Source organism: Camelus bactrianus, chromosome 28 (assembly GCF_048773025.1).
Source record: "Camelus bactrianus isolate YW-2024 breed Bactrian camel chromosome 28, ASM4877302v1, whole genome shotgun sequence".
Lineage (NCBI taxonomy): Eukaryota > Metazoa > Chordata > Mammalia > Artiodactyla > Camelidae > Camelus > Camelus bactrianus.
Genome location: NC_133566.1, coordinates 17,573,291 through 17,591,632, shown reverse-complemented (window position 1 = coordinate 17,591,632; position 18,342 = coordinate 17,573,291). Strand labels below are relative to the sequence as shown.

At 51.6% G+C, this 18,342-nt stretch overlaps 1 protein-coding gene across 1 annotated transcript in view; it reads right to left on the bottom strand.

The window, feature by feature from the left end:
* Positions 1-8,385: 8,385 nt before the first annotated feature.
* Positions 8,386-18,342, bottom strand: part of FBLN7 (fibulin 7) — a 35,514-nt gene continuing 25,557 nt past the window's right edge. The window contains exons 4-8 of the mRNA XM_074354420.1: positions 16,987-17,112; positions 16,109-16,246; positions 14,947-15,084; positions 14,102-14,240; positions 8,386-12,790 (exon numbers count right to left, since the gene is read on the bottom strand). Of these exons, the coding sequence (XP_074210521.1) occupies positions 12,418-12,790; positions 14,102-14,240; positions 14,947-15,084; positions 16,109-16,246; positions 16,987-17,112 (914 nt within the window). The 3' untranslated portion in view covers positions 8,386-12,417. The remainder of the gene's footprint in view (positions 12,791-14,101; positions 14,241-14,946; positions 15,085-16,108; positions 16,247-16,986; positions 17,113-18,342) is intronic.

Here is an 18,342-nt window from a genome sequence, read left to right as displayed (position 1 = left end):
GGTTCACGGGGAACGTAACCCCATTGTAAGTCGAGGACGATCTGTAGTAGTTACAATCCAAGATCTGGGTGCTGGATGTGCTGTTGAGTCTGGTCAGATGAAGACAGGCTCTGAGAATGTCGTGCGAGCTGTCATGCAAATGAGAAAGGACAGTGTAGGGGGAATGGGGCTTGTGAGAAGCACCAAGTCTGTTCTGCCCTGTCTGGGAGCTCCCGGTACTGGTTTCCAGCTGTAGTTCTGGGGCTCTTGACCATCAGGGCTGCTGTGGAGCTGGGGAGAGGAGAAAGAGATTAGGGCAACTCATTGCCACGAGGCATTTTTACCCCGATGCAGCTGTTTTTCTTTAGTAAATTCTCTTTGAATTGTTGTAAGCCTTTAATTTCCAGAATTCTGCAAAAATTCATTTTGACTAATTTTGCCTGTGTTCTCACATGCATTTTATGGAAGAGTAGATTTTCAGAGATCTTTAACCTGTCATTCTAGAAGTGGTAACAACCATTCACTTTTAAGTATTGTTTGACATCTTTTTTTTTTTCCCCATGTCTGCACTTTAGAAATATTTCTCTTTGACTGGTATGAAGACTGAATGTGTGCCATCTTCTAGTCTTTATTTCAGAATCCCCCTTTTCCTGCCTGGTGGTCCAGGAACTCATCTTCCTGGCAGGATGCTGCATATTTAGGACCTTCACTCCTGCTCTAAATGTTTAAACTGCCTTTTTCAGGAGTTCCACACAAGTGGCCTCATTTACCATTCCCATAAGTCTTAATAAATATGAGTTTTGTATCCCAGCTGTATCCTGCGCAAAGATATCTCCAGTTTATTTGCCTGGATGTGTTGCTTGGCAGGTATATTTGTTACGTAATAATATAAACCGGACTTTAATCTTGGGCTTCCTGAACAAATTTGTGATTCAGCCCCATATCTGCTGACACACCGGCTCTTTTCAGCCTTCTGTGTGCCCGAAGACTGCAAGCCAATTTAAACTTCCTCATGTAGCTGAACTCAGTTAGGTGAACCCGGAATCAACAGAAATGCTCCTTATTTCAGCCAAATGCACATAAAACAGTCATTTCAGCCCATGAAGAAGGAAAACCCGGTCCCAGTGAATTCCTGATTGTCTCAGGGGCTGAATGGCTGTCCTTGTGCAGCTGTGAAGGGTTCTATGTTCTCTCCAAGCTGGGGAGCTGATGGGAGCCGCCCCGCAGGAAACAGAAACCTGCCCGGCCTCCCAGAAGGCTGCCAGCAGCTCTGCTGGGCTGTGTTCTCTGGGATGCTCCCAACTGCTAGATCTGTACCAGAAGAAAGAAGGGGGAAGATGACATTGACTTTTGAATGGGACGTGCAGGCCCCTCCAGCTGGGGGACCAAAAGGCAAGATGGGGAAGGGGGTGCCCTGTAACAGTTGGGGAGACACTGCTGCTGCCCACGGCCTATGTTCTGTCAAATCTCAGCGAGAATACCGCTGCTGTAACAGGCTAGGGTGTGGGAGCTGCACCAAGGACTGTGAAACAGGCCTCCTGGGCCCCGCCACAGATCAGCTAGGGTCTGTTGTTCAGAACCCTCACGGTCAAATCGTAGGACTGGGAAATGGGGGGTTCAGGCCGCCAGCCATGCCCACTGGCCTGCCCTCTTTCCTCCGAGGCCTCACCCACATTTCCTGTATTGGGAGGCAGCCTTGGTGAACGGAAGGCGAGGGCACCCCTCACCCTCCACCCTCTTTTGGGCTTAGCAGCCCTCACACCCCTTGTCTTAAATTGCCCTCCCTGAGCATGGGCACTGGGGCTGTTCATCTCTGCCTTGTTCAAGGCTGTTTCCTGCAAGGATCAGGCACATAAAAGGCCCTCATTTAAGACTCAGTAGAGCAGGGCAGAATATAGTTTGGTGGCAGAGCATATGCCTAACATGCACGAGGTCCTGGGTTCAATCCCTATCACCTCCATTAAAAGATAAATAAAAGCCTAATTACGTCCTCCTTTTTAAAAAAAAAATTGAGTCATTAGATCATTAAATTACTGAAACATTAAAGAACACTGGGTTTTTTTCCCAACCATATGAAAAATGGTGAACCTTTAGAAGAAAGAATAAAAGTGATTTTTTAAAATGCTTAAGCCTTTAAGTGGTAGAGGCCAAACATAAAACAACGCAGTGAGGATGATGGAGGCTACGATTCAAGTAATTCACGAATTACCCAGAGGAAGGCAGAAACGAAGGGGTGGGGGGTGGGGGCGGCCGAGAGCAGCAGCCCGTGGGCTCCCTGCGCGTCAGCCAGGCGCGCGCGCGCCTCCCTCCGTGCGGCGTTCGCGCGTGCACTTGCACGCGCCAGGGGCCCTGCAGGCTTGGGCGCAGTTCCTCCCGCGTAAGCCACCCTCCTCGTTTCCACGCTGGGGACTCAGCTAGTACCTGTCGCCAGCTGTCGAGCACACGCCACACAGTTGGTCACCGCAGCGTGTGCATCCGGAGAGCAGCTGGACCAGTGGTTGCTCAAGTCCGGAGTTGATGCCCATCAGTCAAGGACAAGCCGGCACCCACTTAAGAGTCAACAAAGCAGGTTTACTACTTGCAGTAGGTGATTGCTCTTCTGGGGACTGGGGGAAAACATCTCAACAGCGGGGAGTTAGGGAAAGGTCATCATAGAGGTTTTGAGTCAGTCCTGCGGTGGCCTTGGCAGGCGTGGGTCAGATTTTGTCAAGTAGAGAGTTGCTGGAAAGCCAGTGGCCTTGTCTCTGCGAGTGAGCAGGTGTTAGGAGTTCACTTAGGCGATTTGTGACGTTCATGCTCTGAACAGCTGCCGTTTAAGGGTTGGGTGAATCCCAGAGCGGCCCTTTGGAAAAGCCGTGGCTTCTGTTTCAATTCTCCATTTTCCCCCAAGGCTGGCTGGCAGCCGGACAGCTTTTCACTCTTATCAGGGAGAAAGTGTGGCGAAGAGAGATGGAGGAAGGCTGGTGACCTCGCCTGACTGACCACGCTCTCCTGCCTGACCACGCTCTCCTGCCCGCAGCGAGAGGGCGCCGCGTTCAGTGATGATGGTGGATCCCGCGGCGTGAGTTCTCAGATGGGGAAAGGCCCTAACCTCGGAGGAATTTCTGCGGAACTCCCGTCCGTTTGTCTTTTGACTCACTTTGGATCTAGATCATAAGTTGTGTTCCCCCTTCCGTGGCTGTAAGAGGGAAAGGAAATGCAAACCTCGCGTTCTGGCTCTTAGGGCAGAACCTGACTTTTTATCCGGTCTTTCATTTGCTCCATGAGGTCACCTGATGTTAATGAAAACAGTGTCGGTCACTGGGAGACCTCGGAGGAGGGGGCTTCGGAAGCTGTACGCTGAAATGAGACCTGCATCACCTTCTGCTGCAAGAATATTGCTGGAGAGCTGGCGGAGGAGGGAGGGGACCAGTTCAGGGCTGGGGCGGGGGTAGCTTTTGATCCTGCAGCCCTTGAGGGGAGAATGGTTTTGATTTTGTTTCCAGTCTTCTAGGCTAATCCAGGGTTGGGATGAAGGGTCCAGATTCCTTCCTTATCCCTGGAATCAACGAATCTCTTTATGAAATACGCCAATTGAGCCCTTTGTTTCCGCTTTTACTGCTGAAATAAGTAAGAATTATGTCATTGCTAGTTATTAAATTAGCCAAATTCTCTTTCACAAAAAAAAAAAAGAGAGAAAAGGCCAGTGTTTGAAAATTAGCCTCCCAAATGTCCCCGGTGGGACTCTGCACTCGTTGCAAAGTGGCCTTCTTCTCTGACTCTAAATTTAGCAGGAATTACACAAATAAAGTGATCTTTTTTATCACTTATAAGTGATCCAAGATGATTGTCAAGGAAAAGGCTTTTGTGGGCTTTTGATAAGTGTGTGCTTGGCAGTTGGTGGCTGTGCAAATCCCCCTGGGATGGAGATGACCCCTCCCTCGGTGAGGTGGAATGATGGACCCTCAGCAGATGTTCTTCAGAGGAGCCTGAGATACAAGGTGTGTCAGGTTCCTAGGGCTGCTCTAACCAAGGACCACACACTGAGTGCCTAGAGCAACAGAGATGTATCCTCTCTCAGTTCTGGAGGCTAGAAGCCTGAAATTGGGGGGCTGGCAGGGCCATGCTTGGAAGACTCTCAGGGATGGTCCTTCCTTTGCCTCTTCCTGGCTGCTGGGGGAGACTGGGATCCTTGGCATTTCTTGGCTTTGACAACATGACTCCAACCTCTGCCACTGTCTTCTCTCCCCATCGTGTGGCTGTGTCTGTTTTCTCTTCTTGTAAGGATACCACTCCCTGGATTAAGGCCCACCCTAATCCAGTAGGACCTCATTTTAATTTAATTACATTTGCAAAACCCCTATTTCCAAGCGAGGTCACATGCATAGGTACCAGGTGTTGGGACTTGAACATACCATTTTGGAGGATATGGTCCAGCCAAAACACAAGGCCTAGTCTGCTCTCAGGGCAAGAGGTTGGGGTCGAGCGATGGTGTGGCCTCTAGGACCTCCTAAAACTCCTCTGTGTTGCTGTGAAGCCTACCTCAACTTTGGCACATACCATTTTAGCCCGATTTTGCCATTTAAGATATCACTTGTGCGTGTTTATTTGCTTATTTGTTGCAAATTTGAGGAGTACATTGGAGTTGAGTTCATTCCACTCCTCAGCCCATGGCGTGATCCCATCCTCAGTGATGGAGAGATTCTCCCTTATTTTATGTTTTTCCTTTTCTGCTGTGCATCAGTCAGGAGTAATAAATAACCCTAAAATCTCTGTGGCTTAAAACAAAGTATGATTTTTAGCTCATGCCACACATATCATGGGCCAGGAGTTCACTGGGTCACACAGGCAGGAATCTGAGCTGACCCAGCAGCCTCCCCGCACTGGAGGGAAAAGAACTCTGCAACAGTGTGTCCCTACCACAAGGGGGCAGAAGTGCCAGCCTACCGCGGGCCGAATTCACTAATGTCTGCCCTGATCGCTATCTCTTTTATTTTGTGGCTTATCTGTCACCTGTCCATGGGTTTCCAGTAAGAATTTCCATCTTTAGGAGGCCCTCACCCTTGTTTCCTTCCTACTCATTTTTCTAATAGTCCCTTCCCCAATCCACTGTCTCAGGACCCCAATCTTTACAAACTAAATGAAAGCCAAGTTGTTTGTGGGTGTCATAGATGACCCCTCTTCGTGTATTCACGTTGGTCCTCGTGATTTAAGGTTCTTCAGTCATCAGTCTCTAGATCAGCGTTGAGCACCTGCCAGGGCCCAAATGTGCTGGGGCTACATCAGCAAGTGTGCAGATAAGACGCCAGGATTAGCACGGAGCTGGGATTCTAGCCAGTTAGATCCAGGATGCTTTGGGCTACCACCAACAAGAACTCCATCTCAAACCCACTTAAGCCGTAACCACATTATCTCATATAACAGGAAGTCCAGGAACAGGAAATTTTCCAAGGGTATTTCGATGAGGACTGCAACTCCACTTGGCTCTGCTTTTTACCAGGAGGCTTTCTGGCTTCCAGCAGCAACCATGATGACCTACCTCCTCTCATTTCAGCGGAAAAGATAGAGACTTGTCCAAACGTGTAGTGAGAAAGCCTTTCCTGTCACTCTGCCTGGGGCGTTGGCCTTGGAGCCTGGAGGGTGGGTGGCGGTCATCGTCTTCCCCCGCAACAAGGCTGGAATGAGGAGTGAATTCGTCTGCTGGGGCTGCCATCAGGAAGCACCAGACACCAGGTGGTGTAAACAACAAAACTTTATTTTCTCACAGTGATGGCGGCCAGAAGTCTGAGACCAAGGTGGTAGCAAGGCTGGTTTCTTCTGAGGCCTCTCTCTTTGGTTTGCAGGTGGCTGTCCTCTCCTCCCTGTGTCTTCACATGGTCTTCCCTCTGTGTGTGTGTTTCCTAATCTCTTTGTATAAAAAACACTGGTCATGTTGAATTAGAGCACACTCTGAAGACCTCATTTTAACTTGATTACCTCTTTAAAGACCCTATCTCCAGATGCAGTCATGTTCCAACGTACTGGGGGTTAGGAACTCATCATAGGAATTGGGGGGGGGGTGGTACACAGTTCAGCTCATAACAAGGAGGGAAAGGGGTCTGAGCAAAACAGGCTTCTTTTTGCAAAGTGGAAAAGGGAAGTGGAAATTAGATGGGCAACCAACAGGGACCAGGCTATGGGGAGAGACAAACATAGGTCAATGAATATAATCATTTAAGATGGTGAAAAATGCTTTCAAAGAAAAGGGAACAGGGTAGGTAATCAAGCAGAGGGGTGAGCAGCACTGGCAAGGGCAGCTGGGACGCCTCTCTGAGGAGGGGACATTTGCGCCCACACCAAGTGGACAGAGGACGAGGAGCAGAGCAGGGAGGGGGCAGCCAGTCCAGAGGCCCCGGGGGAGAAATGAGGTAGGCAGAGTCAAGGCACAGAAAGGAGCCAGTGCCCTTGGGAGCATCACGAACAGTGAGTGGTCCAGGAGGTCAGCAGGGGCCAGCTCACTCAGGGCTCTACGGATTTGGGCTTGCAGTCGAAGATCCAGCTGCCTTCAGGGGAAACACAGCAATTATGGTTGAACGTGGAGTGAACTGAATTTCCACGTGGCCAAGATCACTGCGGAGATACATCTGCCGCACGGGCAGACTCCAAACCACCGTAAAACCAGCCTCGGAGTGAGAGAGACCCCCTGGGGGTGATGCTCTTGTCTCTGGCTTTCAAGCTCAGCCCCCAACCAAGTCTGGCCCCGCCTACTGGCCGAAGGCAGGAATGAAGGAAGATGTGTAACTTAACCCACAGGACTCTGGGAACAAACTCTTCCTATGATGGAGCTCGGCGGCTTGGATGGGGAGGTCAGAGGAGTCTGAGAAGCCGAGACCTCCTTCTGCAGCAGAGTCTGATCACTCAGCCGACCATCAAGGGAAGGAAGGCAGGCCAGCTATTGTCTTAGGGCCACTACAGGCCTGTGGTGACTCCTGGTCCCAGTCAATAAGGTATACATACAATGGAGCCTGTTTTTCCCCTAAAAAGTATATTTAAAGAACTAGATGGCTAAAATCTAATTTTTCCTTTGAAGGTGGTCAAATTCAGAAAATTCTGTCAGCCCAAACCCGACTTTCCTCAAGTCATACTCTCTTGAAGTCATCCCAGGCCAGGCCAGGCCAGACAGGCGAGTCAGTAACTGCCCCCCCCAGGGAAGCTCAGCCCCCTGCCAAGGAGGGAGGGGCAGACCTTGTGGCATAAATGTAAACCACCCACCTGTGCTCTCTGAATTCCTGACTCACAGAAATGGTCATTGTTTTTAGCTGCTAAGTCTGGGGGTATTTTATGCAGTAATAACCAGAACGCAAAGTTAGGCCCCCTCCCTGCAGGTCCCCATGGGGCCTTGCCTCTTCGTGGTTCTCTCTGTGTGGATGCCTTTCCTAGTGCACCTGCGCCCCAGGTGGTCACCCCAGGCCTTGCTCGACATCATTTCATTTGAACACTTGCAACGCGGAGTCCGAATTCCGAGCATCAGGAAGTGGAATTCCATTGTCGGCACACAGGATCTCGGTGTTTGCCCCGTCCAGGCTACGGGGACGCTGTGTCTACGTCTGTTTGTGTATATATTTACTACACACTGACCACCGTCTTTTGCTGCTTTTATTTTCATAGCACTCATCGCTCTTGGAAGTTACAGCCTCTTCTTGTTTGTGTATATTATCTTCTCGCTTGCTACTACGTAAGCTCCGTGAGGTCCGAGGTCCGGGTGTCTGTCCACCTTGCCGTCCACGGTGCCCTAAACGACTAGAACAGTGCCTGGAACACCGTAGACATTCAGGAATACTTACGCAGCTTAGAAACACCTATAGATTTTCACATGCACAAGGTAAAGTCATAATAAAAGCCCACCTGAGTGAGCTTGGTAAAAGCGGAGGCAGCGGCCGGTGGAATGTGACTATTCAAGGCTGCCTTCTTCATGTGTCTCGTTGGGGCACGTGCTCAGATACCCAACAAAGCCCTCAAGTTCACCGTGACCATCTGGTGATAGCCTGTTTTCGGCTTTTTTTCCTTTCACTTTGCCAGTGTTGTAGGTGTCACGTTTTAAAAATAAGATGATTTTCTGACGTTATCCCCAAACCGAGCGGACTTTCTGTCTCTCAGGAGCCAGTGATCCAGCTGACTTGTCCCTCATGTCTTCCTAGTGGCTGCTGAAGTCCCGGACAGGCGGGCGGGCTCGCTGTGGAGCAGCTCTCCATTCAGGCCTCTCTGTCCTTCCCACGGAGAGTCTGGTGGGTGCACAGATGTGAGAACCGGCGACACCCCGGGGACTTCTTTGTTTGAGGAACACAAATGCTCATACACTGTTCGTTGGGATAGAGAGTGGTGTAATCCTTATGGGGGAAGAATTGGCCCCAGAGACACAGAAGGCACAAATGCAACAAGACACATGCATCTTGCATCAATATTTTTAATATCAAAGGACTGGAAACAGCCCATATGTCAATCAAGGGTGACTGGTTGAATAAACAATGGTATGTCCTCATAATGGAGCATTTTATAGAACATTTTATCTGGTTCTATGGAGTAATATTCCATATACTGTTAAGGGAAAAAAGCAAGATCAAGGAAGGTATGAAATGAATTAGGATGCTTTCATTTATCATGTGCTTATATTTTTAAAATGGAAGAGTAGAATGAAAAAAGCTTGATTATCTATGGTAGGAAGAGGAAATCGGGTGGAGGGGACTGGGTTAGAATATAGATTTCTCTGAATACAGCCCATTTTGTGGATTTGACTTCGGAACCATGTAAACAGTTTGCATAATTATTTTTAAAAATGAAAAATGCACTTTCTAAACATTTAAGCAAAACAAAGTGAAACCATTACCCTGACTCAAGCTTGGGGCATAACCACAGAGAGAGGAATGATTCCAAGTCGTCTGACTGTGCATCCCTGATAGCATAAACCCTAAGGACAAAAAGAATTGCAAAAGAAAAATGTTAACTGTTTTCAGTCATTTCTGTGTGATAATTTTGGCATTGTTATTCTGAGGATTTAAAACATTGTGTAACTATTCCGGTGATTTTGAGAAGGAGGTCTTTAGAATGAGAGAAAGAGCAGAAGTAAGACAATGAGGTTACATTAAAAATCCAGTAGTCCTGAGTTGAATTGGAATTATCAATGTAAACTCATGTAGTGTTTTTTCTTTAAAAAAAAAAAAAAAAAACTAAGTAGAACCTATTTCCTAGCTGTATGCATTAAAACCAAGAAACAATGACCAAACCTCTACCCGTGAACCTTCCTTATACCCAGATTTTGATCTCTGATGATCACTCCCCACTGAAAGGAACTGGGGATCTCTGGGGGCAAAAAAAAAAAAAAAAAAGAAAAATAGATGACTTCAGGGCTGGAGCACAAAATATACAAGATGAGCTCGAAACATCTTGTCACACAAGAGAACTACCAAACTATCAAAGACCACTAGGGTCATGTCGAAAGGAATCAGCCAACTTGAAGCAGTTCCCAAGAGCCAAAGACAGGATGGTCTGAGCAACCGTAAGGACAATGACCGCAATGGACTGAAGCATCCACTGAGTATGTTTAAACCATGAGTTCACGATGTCCTCAAGAAGAAAACAACCCTCACGGGGCCACTCGGAAAGATGGTGGTTCCCTGGGAACCACCTTGGAAACGGACAACGGGGAAGAGGCAAGAATTTATCCTGCCTTTCCTGTACAAACCAGACCTCAGGGTAACCAAGTAATTGATGAAAGGAAGTTTCTCCTTATAAGGTTTGCCAGTTAATAAACAAAGAAACAGTGGCACCAGAATATTATTTGCAACCCCTCAAGAAGTAATGGGTCTATGCAGTCACCATCAATGGCTGCTAACATCAGAAAAGAGAGGCGACGAGAGATGATTCACCCCTCCCCCCACCGGAAGTACTTTCACCATCAGTAAAGTCGTCTCGCGAAAATAAACCGACCTGGACTCTGAATTTCTAGCTATAACTACTGACAGATAAGAAATCGAGAAGGCAGAGGATGATGTTAAAAGACGCTGCAGAGATGCCCTCAGGAAAACCCAGACTCTGAGAAATTCTGCCGGACAAGGGACCCAGGATGCTTGTCTTCTAGGTTATCCCAATACATGCTGCAGCATGAGAACTACTGCTACAGATGAACGGAGATTTAAGAAGAGTATCGACAAATTAGAGCGTGGACCTCATTCAAACAAAAAATCATGAGCCACTCGGAAATTTGAATGACTAAATATTTGAAGGTATTAAGGAATGACTACTGATGTTTCAGTACTGAGGGTACACTTTTTAAAAAATTCTTATGGTTTAGAGATGTAGACGGAAATGTTCACGAATGAAATGCTGTGAGGTCCAAGATCTGTTTCAAAATCAGCATGGGGTGGGTGAGAACAGAGATGAAATATGATTGGCTGGGAGTTAATTCTTGAAATTGCTGACTGGGACATGAGGTGCATTATTCTGTTCTATTTGTGTATGTATGCGGTGGTGCCCAGTGAAAGGTTTTAGATGCTCCCTGCCAAATAATACGAAACTATTACCTGGAAAGGGATGCAAATTCATGCCTGTTAACAACTGGCTATTCTGACCTGGCACAGACTGGAGCTATGAAAGGACAGAAGAGAAGCTGGTTTCTACGGGGAGATGTTGAGAGAGGCTAGGGAACAGAATATCAAGCGGGGAGGAAGGGTCAGGCACTATGCACGGAGGTGGACTCGGGCGGGCATCTGTATATGGGTCCCGTGGGGCGTGGCGAGGCATCTCAAACGGGAAGAGGTTTGGTGACAGCCGATATTGCTGATGCAAATCATTGGTTTCAACTGGGCCTGCGTGGCGTCCAAGTCCTCCCAAATCACTCCTCACCTGCTGGGAGGTAAGAGGCTTGGCCCTTGGCACCACCTCGCTCTCCCCCCAGCAAGAAGGAAGGACACACACCTGTGACATTTTACTTTCAGGAGCCTGGTCTCACCTTTGCCCGTCCCCCCCCCCCCCCCCGCTTGATGCTCTGCATAGGGGACTGGGAGGCGTGTGGGCTTCTGACCCGTCACAGCACCATTGAGAAACGCAGGGCTGGAGGATGGTTTTAATAAAGCCCTTAACACCCCAGAGAAGCAGACTTGCAGGCCCTCGTTCTCTTGTCGCAGACATCACACCTCAGCCCAGAGGAGGAGAAAAATGCCAAAAGCAGCTCTTGCCTGGGTCTCACTGGTTGTCTGACAAAATAATACAAGGACAGGTGTCCGAGGAACCACCTGGATGGAGGGCCTCATCGCTGAACTGGCAACACATTTCCCTTGGCTCCACCTCACAGCAAAGCAAATACAAAGAACTTTTCAATAAAATGGGATGAAGTCTCACCTCAGTGAACACGTATGTCCTCACAGCTCAGCTAGCTTTGAAGCTGTCCCTCGCACAGTCTCCCCCACCCACTCCCAGCCCTGAGAGTGTTTTCTTTCCTCGGCCACCTTGCAGGCATCCCCCCCGCCCTTTGGCTTCACCATCAGAAGTAGAAGGTCCTGGAGTCAACGGCAATCCAAGCGTTTTTTTAAGCTCTCCACTGCCGGATGTTGCTTTACCAGCCTCCCGCCTGGCCAAGCCAAATTTCTACTGGAGCAATTTCAGCATCATCTCCATGTTTTCCTTCTTATTCACTTATCCCAGCAGGTCCAGCCTTGACAGGAGAGGCACCAGGTACCCCTCGTGGGAGGATGCGGGCTGGCTCACGGTCGAGGACAGGGCAGTGCGGGCAGGGAGGAGCAACAGACTTTATTATTTCAGTTATAATACCAGGTTATGTTCTGAGATAGGATTTGTCAAAAGGGGATTAATTCAGGCAGAAGCTACGCTTGAATCTTGGTTCCTCGGTCTGGGAGAATCTGCATGGGGGTTCAGGCCCTGCCGTGGTTCTCTGATGAGAAGGGTGGCGGGCATGTCACAGAAGGGATGCAGAAAAGGACATGCTGGGTTGTGGCAGGACCCCCTGGCCCCACCACGCCACGTGCACAAGGACTGGACGTGACCCTCAGCATGAAGAACTACTTCTTAACAAGGCTGGACCGTAACCACACGGGAGGACGGACAGTCATCTCAGACACTTACTATAAGCCCTTCCCTCCCCGGCTAGCTCAGACTCACAATGCCACTCACAGCATTTTGAAAAGCTGCCGGTTCCCGTAAATAAAGATGGAGAAAGTGCATCATTTAAGGGAGGGACTTAAAGCAGGAAAAAAACGTAATGGCAGCAGTTTGGGTTTTGTGGCCGCCTGTCTGTGCCACTGCACGGGACAGCGTGCAGAGCTGCCCTAGGAGCCTAGGGGGGCCGGGTAGGCGGGCAGGGGCCAGGCGGGGTGGGGAGAGACGTCTGTCAGAGTCAGCGCCCACAGCTGAGTCTTTGGGGAAGAGAAATGAGCCCAGGTTTCTGCACCCTGTGACCCCACGGCACCCTCAGAAGTCATAAGGGGACACAAAGATGGTGACCTTGGACACGTGGTTGGCCTGGAAGGAGCGGTCCAGGTATTCTGACATGTCAACGTCCACCTCCAGCGTCTGAGGCCCCTCCAGGGTCTGGATGAGGATCAGCTCCCCAGTCTGCCGGTCGGAGCGCTGCATCACAAAGTGGCCGCGGCTGTTGCCGCCCACGATTCCGAAGCGCAGGCTGTTGGGGCCAGGCCGGCCGGGGGCCGAGGCCGTGGCCATGCGGAAGAGCGTGATGGGCGTCTTCAGGTTGGAGGGCAGAGAGAGGTAATGGAAGGAGATGGTCTTGGGCATGTGGCGGCAGGGTCTGCTGTCCATGGGGCAGGGGTTTCGTTCACACTGGCTGGAGCAGAGAGGCAAAACGGAGGGGGTCGTCAGCCTTGGGGAGAGTCAGGAGGGGCTGCTCTGACCAGGCTTGTCTGCCCTCCTGCAGAGGCCCCCAGAGTAACCCTTCCGGCCACCGGTGCTCCGGGGCTACCGGCCAGTAAGTGTGGCAGGCGTCAGGCCTGGCCGGGGAAGAGATGCTCCCCTGCCCCACCTGTAGCCACACGCATGTGCGTCTGTGTGTGCATGTGTGCTTGTGTATGCTGTTACTCCTGTTTTTACAGAAAAATAAAGCCGGGGAAGATACAAGAATGATGGTGCTGGCATCCAAACCAGGTGCCCTTCTACACGTGCTGAGACCCCGGCAGTTGGCTGGCAACGTCCTGGAACGTGGTTCTCTACATGTGGTTATTCCCTTATGATGGACTTTGTAAGCACCTGCTGTTTATTCCTAAGGCAGGACACCCTGCCCTCCTCAGTCATTTGGAATCAGGGTCCTGTGGAAGTGCTCGGATAGTTCCCTACCTCGTCCAGCACGAGAGACAGAGACAGTTCAGCAGTTCTGGTGATTCATACAGTCACCATGATGCAGGTCAAACGGCACTTCCGGCTGTTAATCAGGGATGTCCCCCAAGGCTCTGACATACGGGTCTCTCTGTCCCTTCACTAAGTGACACCTGAGGAAGACGCTGGTGTCGTCGCTCTCGGGGAAAAACTGCCACCCTTCAGCTCCACTGACTTTCTTGCTGTTTCTAATCTGCTGTAGCCCCCAAAGCAATTCAGGTATCGAACCTTGTGAGATCAATGCATTCTACAGACCGTGCTGAGGCCTTACTATCTCTTTTTCAGAAGAAAATATGTGTGCTTTATGATAGTTGCAGTTATTGTCCCTAAAGATCTGTCTCTTACCTTTTAGGGGAGAAAAAAAACTCTTAGGTGCTGAGGGTACTAAAAGTTGAACCTCCTGGTAGCTGTATGGTGCGGCTGGAGCCTCCCAATTACCAAGTGAACACAGGAAATGGTCCTCTCCCAAATCTGTGTAACATATAACTGCCCGCCTCTTCCCTCCAGTGGCCTCCCTGTCAGCAGGGAGTGCTTGGAACATTATTCCTAGTTCACAGGGCAGACTGGGTCCTTACTGCACAGAGCAGCAGTGCATTAACTGCAACCTCAGAGGGAAATGGATGCTCTGAGTAACCCGAGTCCCTGCTCCTTGCCTTTTCTCAGACATACTTGTACCTTCTCCCAAGAACATCTAGGTGGAATCTGGCTCAGCCACCATGGGAGGCCTGGGTGAGGGGTCTAGGTGGGTGGCCCTGGGTATACTCACAAAGGGGACGTCTTCACGTAGCTCACATTGCCGCTGCCGTCAGGGCACTCCGGGCTGACGCACTGGAAGCCTCCGCCCGTGTTGATGCACACGGTCCCCCGGGGGCACACGTGCTGCGGGCTTGCACACTCATCGACATCTGAAACACCGGACACCCAGTGAGGGGGTAAATCCCCTGACGTCCCCTCCATCCCAGACAGGCACTGGAATGAGGTGCTCCACAGGTCGTGAACTTTCCAGACACCCAGCACTTATTCTTAAAACGGGAAGCCCTGTCTTCCTTGACCATTTGAAGTCCAGGTCTGGTGGAAACGCTGCAGAGCCCCGCTGGGGAACTCCCCTCCCCGGGGTCCTGTCTTCCTTTCTCGGGCATAGCAGGTCACAGAGATGCTGGAGGGCACAGAGGAGCATTACTGTCACATCGCTTCTCTCAGACCTGCCTCCTTCTCAGCCAGAGTGCTCTGGGGTCTGCCCTCCGTGACTATAATCAAGCCTTTTATATGTGAGTTCTCGGGCTGGAGGCTGGATTTCTTCCCATCCACTGCACAATCCTACATGGGCCTTCTTGAGTGTTTGTGGAATGCAAGGATGGATGGAAGGACGGATGGGTGGTTGGGTGATGGCTTTCTGGATGCCTTCTCTCTCCAGCCCCAGGTTACCTCTCCTCTGAGCCCTGCAGTGGAACCCCACCAGGCCATCACTGAGCAGCTGCCTCTTTGCAGTCAGCCTGTGGAGGAGCCCTCTGCCCTCTGGCCTCCTCCCCCAGTAGTTCAGAGCCAACGTCTGGGACCAGCCAGGCTCTCCCCAGCCCCGAGGCCACCTGCCTCGGCTGCAGCCTCACTCACCCTCACAGCTCTTCCCGTCGGCCAGGGTCCGGTACCCGCTGGGGCAGGCACAGCGGTAGGAGCCGGGGGTGTTCATGCAGGTATGCATGCAGAGCCGGGGGCGCCCCTCCTGCCCGTAGAGCTCGCATTCATTCACATCTGGGGACAGAAGTGCCCAGTATGACTCCAGGAGCCACGCGGTGGGTGTCCGCAGACCATGACCCAGGACAGCTGTGCCTCCATTCCTGGAGGGGATGGCGGCTGTGTCACCATCTCTGGCAGCTGTGGCTAAGGGGCTGGGTCTGGTGTGGCCGCCAAGCCCTATCCCCAGCAGAGCACTGGGAAGAGCAGGCGTGCTCCTCCTCCTTCCAAGTCGAGGTCCCCAGGGCTGAAGGGAGGAGGGGGAGAGCGATGTGGTCGATCCTAGGCGGGCTCCTCTGACTAAGGCTGATGACTAACTGGGGGCACCTGGAAAGTCTGGTGCAGCGGCCCAAGGAGCAAGGGGTGGGGCTGCGGATCCAGACTCCCACCCTGGTTCCCAGCCCCACCTTAACTTTCCTTATCTTTGGAAATGGTGTGAGAGGGTTTCCGCCTATGTAAAATGAGGCTATTAGCACCAGCTGGCCAATTCTTATGTTCGAACTGCTAGTTTGAGTTGTTTTCAGAAGGAACTTTAGTAATCAGGAGAGGTTTGCAAAAATGGGCCAGTCGGTAAAGCTAAGAAGAGTGGGCATCACAGAAAGGGCCCGGGCCCCTGCGCAGCTCCGAGGGGTGGGGAGAGCTTGTCTATCAGAGACGAGATCAAGCTCCTCCCCGCCACCTGCCGTGAGATCCCAGCCAGGAGGGAGGAGATAAGGGGTCTCTAGGCTCTGCTACACGAAGCAGGAAGGATGGGGAGACTGGGCCCCCTGGCTGCTTTCTCCACAGTCTTGCTTTCCTGGACTTCCCCTGATGTTTCCGCACTAGCTATGTAGGAACCATCAGCTCCACGCTCACCGAAACCGCGAGGTGGGCGGGGCTTTCTGAGGCCACGCCCAGGAAGCCGCCTGCCCGCCCGCCCGCCCTCTGCACCGCGGCGCCGGCGGGGTGCTCCGCAGGCTGGAGGGCGGCGGGTGGGAGTGACCCCCGCACCCCCGGATCCGCTCCCCCAGCCGGCCGGCCCCCTCCCCCAGCCCGCGCCTACCCTGGCAGACGCTGTCGCCCGCGGCGCCGCTCAGGTGGAATCCGGCCTCGCAGCTGCAGTGCTGCGTCCGCTCCACCTGCGCGCATCGCGGCGCGCGGCTGAAGGCGGAGTCCCGGGCCTCGCTGCCCTCGGGGGCGGCTGCGGGGAGAAGACACCCTCAGGGCTGGGCCCGCGCCTCTGCCGTGGACCCGGCCTCGGAGGAGCACGAGACAGGGGCGCGGGCCCTTCTCCGAGCTTACTCTGGAAAGACATAGAATTAACCAAAACGCAGCCGGTGGTCCAGGGCTCACCCGAAGGGGCGGAGGTCAGGGCACGTGCAGGAATAGAAGACATATGAAGCAGCAAATCTCTGGGGGCAACACTTCCAACCTGACCTTGGGCTGGGTCCTATGTAAGGACATCGAGTACTGACAAAACTCATAATCTCAGGACGCTCTGCTAACCCCCACTTCCTTCCCCTTGAACCGAGATTCCGCACAGAAATCAAGACCACCAGACAGGACATGCCGGGCTTTTCTGGCAAAGGAATAGGACATCTTTAGCTGTTCCGCTGATGTGCGAAGGAACTGTCAACCCCGTGAAGGTGGCAGCAAGGAAGGATCTTAGACCAACTTCCCAGTCTGGAGAGTTTTCAGCGTAGAAGTCACTCGCCCCATTTGCATTTTCTTCCAAAAGAAGGATCAAAACTCTGGTTCCACAAAAGGACTAAACTCCATCCCAAGTAAGCACTTCAGGGAACCAGAGGGATCAGTAGATGTAAAACAGAGAGGCAATCCCACTCTGTCTGCCTTTGGTGACCCATGGCCCGGGTCCTCCTCTCTCTGCAGCAGAACGTCCCCCCACCCCGCAACCCGCGTCGCTGCACAGCGGCTACATACCAGTCTCAGCCTGATGCTGACAGCGGCTCCCAGTCCTTCCCAGAGGACAAATACATTTGTACTGGTTGGTGCCTTCCACGCACGTCCCACCATTCTCACAAGGCTGGCTGGAGCATTCGCTGATATCTAGGAAAATAAATAGATCTCAAATACAGGTATGTGAATTCTAATTCTAAAATGAACATATAAAAAAACAAAGACGAGTTACCATTTTTTCCATGGCAGGGTGCCTCCAGCTTTTGACCTTCCCACTCCATACTCACCATGGGCATCCCAGTAAGAGTTGGGAGGGGGCCAGTGGGGGCTGAGATGCTGCCCACCCTCCATTCAGCAAGCCACGGACTCTGACACTCACGGTGCCCACCTGGAGCTCAGCCTGCGGTGCTGGCCCATCACCCAGCCATAGTCCACCTGGAGGGACCATTGTCTAATTTGCAGTGTAGGCGCTGAAGCCAGGTAAAAGCAGCCACCAGTTGGCATGTATCCACACTGCTTCTGAGTCATGCCTTCCTGTCCCCCAACTCTGCCCCCATCAGTCAGTGCCCAGATCAAACACCTCTTGAACGGGAACTCAATTCAGGGTTGTTGGAAGAGGGAGGGTGGCCCATCAGAATGTCCAGAAATGGGGAAAATTAACTCTTTCCATATTGCCACCCAGAAGCCCTCCTGTGTTCATTATTTTCTGTGCAACCAGAGAGGAGTCCATCCTGACCCTTGGCATTTCCCTCATGTTGGAAAAGAGAAATATTCCTTGTTTATATACAGAACAGTCCTGTGGAAAATCTATCTGGAGAGAGATACATTGAACAAGCCAGTGATCACCCTGACCCCACCCACACAGGCCAGGTGAGGCCAGGTGTGGCCAGGCTCAGCTCCTTCCCCTGGAGGCCAAGCAGGGGAGAGACCAGGGCGCTGGTACCACAGGTCACGCTCTTTCGCTCTCTGCCCATCACTTCACCGCCTAGTGGTCGGCCCACTTTCAGACCACACTGGTGAGCAACAATGGCGCTGGATGACGGCTAGAAGCAGGAATGCTATGCCCTGGGGCATTTGTGTAGTGTTGTTCCAGACACATTCCTAGAAACCAGTCGTCTGAAAACAGAACATATGGGGAGGGAGGGAAACAACACCAGGCTGAGATTACTGAGAAACTGAAATGGCTCCTTCCCCAGGGATAAGTGGCATTTAGATGGTCTGGGTCCTTTCACGATGAATCAAGTTCATGTACTGGTCTACATAACATCCCAATTACAAGGAGGCCGAAGGGAAGCCGAAGTCCCTGCCAACCCACCCACGGGAAGACTGTTGTTCTCATCAGGAGCAAAGCACCTTTTTCTCCCTCTTGATAGACACAGC